Genomic DNA, 6,000 nt, shown 5'->3' with positions numbered 1-6,000 from the left:
AGTAAGTCTTGCTCCTCAGCATACCTTCACATTCCGCCATCAGATGCACTGTGGCATAGCCCTTGCCCAGTTTCTGCACCTTAAAGGCCATTTTTCAGTATTCCAGCTCCATGAGCGGCAGGCGTGCACAAAGGCGTGCAGTCCGTTACCTTCCTCAGGTAACAAGACTAATGGCTCTGAAATCTTCTAAGCGACTGCCTTTAGATCAGGTCCTGCACCGGGCAGGAGACACCTGCCTCTGCTTTTGAGCCTCTGCTGCTTTGTTCTTCTCCTGTTCCTCCGCCTTCTTCCGCTCCTCTTTGAGCTCCTTGTATCTCCACTTGGGAATCTGCAAATAGGGGTCATCCTTGGCGCTGCTCCTCCTTTTCGCCTTTTCCGGCTGGAAGGTGGGTGGAGGAGCCTTGCTGATACGGACTTTGGGAATGACAAATCCTGGCCTGACGCTGCTCCGTCTAAGCAGGTGGAGCGGCAAGAGGCTTGCTTTCCTAGTGGCTATGGCGTTCACCTGAGAGACTGCAAGGCTGATGGGCTGCAGGCTGGCTCGCCGGTCCTTCTTCTTGGGGATCAGCGTGACTTTGGAGTTTCGAAATAGCTTCTCATAGCTGCTAAAGTGGTCTTTGTCCTGAGATCGGATCTCCTCGGCTCTTTGCTTCCTCAGGATTTCTTGCACAGACAGTCTGTGTTTCCCCACAGAAGGTGGGCTGCCTGGGCACACTGTCCGGCATGACAGAGCAATGAAAGGACTGCTCAAGCTTGTTGTCACCTTCACCATGTGATCAAGAACCCCGTCTTCTTCCGGGCCGTAGAAAGACCGGAATGAGATAGCTGCCCTCATGCACTCAGAAATCCTCTGCAAACAGTTTTTTGGCTCTGCAGCCTTGGCAAGAAGTTCCTTCATCTTTGGCCATTCTGGTTTATACTGATCACAAAACTGTTCTGGGCATGGCCTGTCCATCAGCTTTTGCATGATGAAGGCAGATTCTGATCGTCCTGTGTAACAAGCCCATTCCCATGAAGTCAGTCCACGGCTTGGGTCAGTCGCGTGAACATTTGCCCCTCAAAGAAAAGAAAAACAATTAGGGTTAATTAATGAAACTTGCAGATCCCTGCAAGAAAACGTCACATACGACACACTATAATATTTGTGTCAAAATGAATATGCAATAAGAAGAGAACAGGGTTCCTGACTTTATGAACTCCTGATTTATTTAAAAAAATAATAAAAGAAATGAAGGCTGTACACATGAAATTCTCTTAAAACAATGCAAAGAATGACATAATGAATTTCAACTGCACTGAATGTTGCCTGCCATTTTAAAACCCATTCACTCAAGCTCAGAAGGAAAAAGTGACAAATAATGGGCTTCACCCTGATTGCTGCCACTCAGGAGAGAGATCTTGGACTAATGATCACAAGTTCCATGAATATATCAACTCAGTACTCACGAGGGGACAAAACAGCAATAAAATACACGGAATTTCAGGAAAAGCATTTAAAAATTAGAGGAAAAAAAGGAGAAAAAATAGAGAAAAAAAGGGAAAAACCAAAAAAACACCAGCTATACAATTCAGGTTCTCATATCTCTGAAAGGACACTGTAAAATTAAGAGAGTTGAAAGGATGGTGGCAAGGGTGATCAAAGGGCTCTTTAGGAAGGACAGGCAGGGGAGATGAGGAAGGGGTGTCACCCTCTATGCCAGTGACGAGCTGGAATACGTGGAGCTTTCCCTGGGGATGGATGAGGAGCTGACCGAGAGCTTATGGGTCAGGATTAAAGAGAGAGCAAGGACAGGTGACATTATAGCATTATAGAATCATAAAATAATTTGTGTTGGAAGGGACTTTTAAAGGTCTTCATGATCGGGGACATCTTCAACTACACCAGGTTGCTCAAAGCCCCGTCCAACCTAGCCTGAGTGTTTCCAGGGATGGGGCATCTACCACCTCTGTGGGCAAGGTGTTCCAGTGCCTCACCCACTGTCGTAGTGAAGAATTTCTTCCTTGTATCTAATCTAAATTTACCCTCTAGATGGGATACCTTCCCTCCAGCGTGTCAGCTGCACCACACAGCTGACAGTGCCCACCTGGGCACACACATTTTATTTTTTTAGAGTATATGGGTATGTGGGTGAATGAATGATATTGATAGGAGAATGAGTGTGAGTGAATACTCTCTGGTTTCAGGCAGTCACGTGCTTAATCTGCAGATCCTTTTTTTCCTTCTGCTTTTAAACTTTGATCTCAGAGGGAGCTTTGCATGCTCCAGAACATAGACTTTGTTCAGCAGATCTGCAGCACGTTCCCTGGGACAGGCACAGGCACTTTGCCCAGCTGCTTTTAACATAACTGAGCTCTACAACATTCAGTTGTGGTTTACACCTATAACTGGCCCTGTACTTGGAAGAGTTTCAAGCTGGGATATGAACAGGCTACAAAGTTTGACATCTTGAAGGGATTCTCTATCAGCTGAAGCACCATTTTCAAACAGCCAATGCAAAACTGAACTACACAGATCTTGCCACAAAAGAAAAGACATTCTGTCCCATTGCTTTGGAAAAGGGAGATGTCCAGAGACAGAGACCTGAGGAAAAGCCTAGAGAAACATCATGATAAATTATTTTTTTCAGCGTGGATTATCTTGGTGAAACCATTCCAAACTGGCATAAGGGGGACTAGATATAAGGAATGGTAACTAGGATCCAGTTTGCAACGGCTCCAGTATAACCTTCCACACAAAAGATGTTTTGTCATTACAGAAAAACAGAGGAAAAATGAGAGCATGGGGAAAGTGATCAAAAGCTCAGTTTTAACTCTATTAAGTACCAGTTGCTTCCTAAGTCTCTGAGAAAAACCTTAAAAAGGGGATGCTAGAGACACAGACCAAGAGTGAATGTGGATGGAGGCACCCTAAGCAAAAGAGCTGATCTCAGTTTAAGTGTAATTTAAGGGAAATTATGCAGAAAGGACCACTCAGAGAGAAAGCACAGGGGCACTGCAGGGAGTCAAGCATGGAGCCCAGACTGGAGGGCTGGGAGGAAACAAAGAGGAGGAAGATTTAATCAAATCAAAGAGTTTATTAGCTATGGACTGAAGAAAGGATTGCAAGATCTCAGGCAGGGTTTGATGAAGTTCATGGCTGCAAAAGTTCCAGACAAACAAGTGAGGGAAGAAAGACAGACATACAAAGTAATGTCCTGCTCCACTAGACTGTTTTTGAACTCTCCTACCCAAATTTCCTGCCCCTGAATCTCTCCCATCTCAGGCTAGCCTCTTGTCCTGTCCCCTTCTTAACACTTGCCTGGGTCTTCAGTCCTTCCCACTCGAGCTGACTAGGAACACGGCGGATCACATGGAAGTTGTTTCTTCGTTGTACATGTAATAGGCAAGGATTTACCAAAGGAAGTGCTGTTAAAGGAATTGTCTCCAAATACAAATTTTAGCGAACAGTATGCTCTGCTTGTAGACAAGCGAGAGGTATAGACAGTTGTTTACAATTATCTTCAAGAAAAAGACATGCCAGCTCTGATATGGTGCCACTGTGGGACCTTGGATCAGACTTGTGCAAAAAGAGCCGTGACAGAAAGTGCTCACGGGGGGCTCCTCATCTTTGCTTGGGGGCTGCACTGAAGCTGAGACGCTCAGCTCTGGTCCTTACCTGAGCCAAGCCTGTACCTGGCCACATGCCTTGCTGATATGGACCCTGACCCACAGACTTAATTTCTTGTTTTGACCTCAGACGTTTCTTGTCCCTATGGACTTGCCTTGTCAAAAAGCACTTGCCTGGCAATCATTGGCAGTACTGGCTGATCCTGGTTATTGTCACCAGCCCTGCTCGGTTTCTTCACGGAGTGCCTTTGTTGATGAGGCTGGTGCCGCCGTGTGCCTTGTCACCCTTGGCTCACCTCCCTTTGAGGAGAAGCCCACTCATGCTACTCCCTGACAGATGCATTCCCAGGTGTTTTGGAAACTTAACCTCAGGAAACAATACTATAGAGGATTGAAATCCAACTCTTTCAACAGAAATAGGTGCTGACTTTGTACCTTGTGTCACAAAGTCTCTTCTATGGCTTGATTTACTATAGTGGTATTGATTTTCTGTGCAAATTAGGAGACATTTCTGAACAAACCTGTCATTCAGCTGAATGCTTCATCTGGAAGAGACATGAATAGTCATGTCCCTTTTTAAATGTGATAGCAGTCTTTACTGAACTAATTGTCATCTCAGTGTAAGTATAGCCTACAGGTTTTCTTTTAGGAAAACTACATTTGCCACTTGCCTTAATTTTCCTACGGAAGTTGCGCTGAAGATAATGTTCAGCACAACTAGCTTGAATCCATCTGCCCCTTTGGGACATCAATATCTTATTTGATTAAGAAGGTTTCATATCCCTTGGGATGCAAAACTGACATCCCGAGTTTTAAAGACAGGGAGTGGAAGAGCCCAGGCATCTGCTATGGACCTGTTTTACACACTGTATTTAAAGCCCAGTCTCTAGATCCACCGCCACTCCGTCAACTTTACTAAAGCAGCACCGAGTTTACACTGGAGATTGCAGCAGGGCTTGAGACATGGATTACAGCTGGCGTTGCTGAACGCTGGCAGCCATGCCCGCTGAATGCTGGCAGCAGCGCGGTCCTGGCCGCGCAGCAGCCTGTGACAAACTGCCGATGAGCGACTGGAGTCCCCCCTCACTTGCTGTGCAGTCACGAGTAGCAAATTCACATCTTTCGAAGACTAACTTTGAAAGAGCAAACAATATGGCCAAGCGTTTCAGAGTGCCTTAATCTTGTAGTGACTGACCTTGGCCACCCTCCAGGAACTCAAATCTCGGAAAGAGCAGTCACTTTGACAATCCAGCTCCAACCATCTGCCACACGTTGCTGTTACCTCTTCCGCATCTGACCGTTCAATCCACGCTTAGGCAGCTGGGAAGGTGAGTTATTTTCCTTTGCTGACCTCCTGCGTTGCCATAAGTAGTTGCCCATCAATAGAGGTCTTACCCAAGCCACTAAAGATATATTGGGTTTAAAAACCTCCTGCCTGTAACTCTTTTCTAAAGACACATACCTGCTTTGTAGCTGTACAAAAATCAGAGACTATGCATGTAGACCCGCAGCTGAATATGGGGGTTTTCCCCCTATATTTCCATGCATTCTTGTGTTTTAACATAGAATGTTGCTGTTTTATTTGTGAAATTGATTTTTTCATCAAATCTTTTAGTAAAAACTTCTTTCACCTTCTTCAGCAAACTAGCACTTTATTATCAGCAGCCACTCAGTATCCCCTAAGCACTGAACTACTTCTAAATCCATTCTGATTGAGAAGCTCCCTCCCTCCCTCCACCTCACCAGACTGTACAGTGCTAAAAAATAATCAGATATTAAAATGGGTGCAGGCAATTTACCAGATTTCCTTTGTGGCCCCTATTTTGAGCTGAAAATGTGAGGACCTGCAAAATACTCACCAGAACATGTATATAAGCTGCAGTTTAGAAACTCAGAGCATGTTAACACTACACATCTTTAGTCAATGGATGATCTTTGGTATCCTCACTCTCTCTGATGCACAAACAGGCTGATACAACTTTCTGTAGCTAAATTTGATATTAAGGCTACCACGGCCATTTTCTGGATGAAAAAAGGTTTGTTCTTCCCAATTTTCTGTTTTCTTATGAAACATGAAAACAAGAAGGTGGCTCTTCAGATGCCAGAGGCAGCAACCACATACTGAACTTTGATATCGATACTTTTTGTGCAAGAAGTATAATAACAAGGAATGGATGGAAAGCTTGTGAAATAGCTTCTAGTGACCCAAACAGAAAAAACAAGTTTCCATCAGATCTCCAGCGATAACAACAGAAAGCCATGACACTGTACGGTCAATTTGACAATTCATAAGTTCTTGGGACTGAAGTTTCATTTTAAGTGATAATTTGTAATGGGCACTGGAAGATTCTGACCTAGCACCTGCATGAAGTACGTATTAGTCCAGAAAGTGCA

At 44.7% G+C, this 6,000-nt stretch overlaps 1 protein-coding gene across 1 annotated transcript in view; it reads right to left on the bottom strand.

Annotated features, from left to right (window-relative positions):
- Nucleotides 1-205: 205 nt before the first annotated feature.
- The window catches only part of ANKRD33B (ankyrin repeat domain 33B), a gene marked incomplete at its 3' end in the record, with an annotated part of 46,204 nt that continues 40,409 nt past the window's right edge, over nt 206-6,000 (bottom strand). Inside the window, exon 4 of the mRNA XM_081996649.1 lies at nt 206-1,056. Coding sequence (XP_081852775.1) covers nt 206-1,056 — 851 coding nt within the window. The remainder of the gene's footprint in view (nt 1,057-6,000) is intronic.

This window comes from Phaethon aethereus (genome assembly GCF_964289735.1).
Source record: "Phaethon aethereus genome assembly, chromosome: 2".
Lineage (NCBI taxonomy): Eukaryota > Metazoa > Chordata > Aves > Phaethontiformes > Phaethontidae > Phaethon > Phaethon aethereus.
This window is presented reverse-complemented; position numbering and strand designations above follow the sequence as displayed.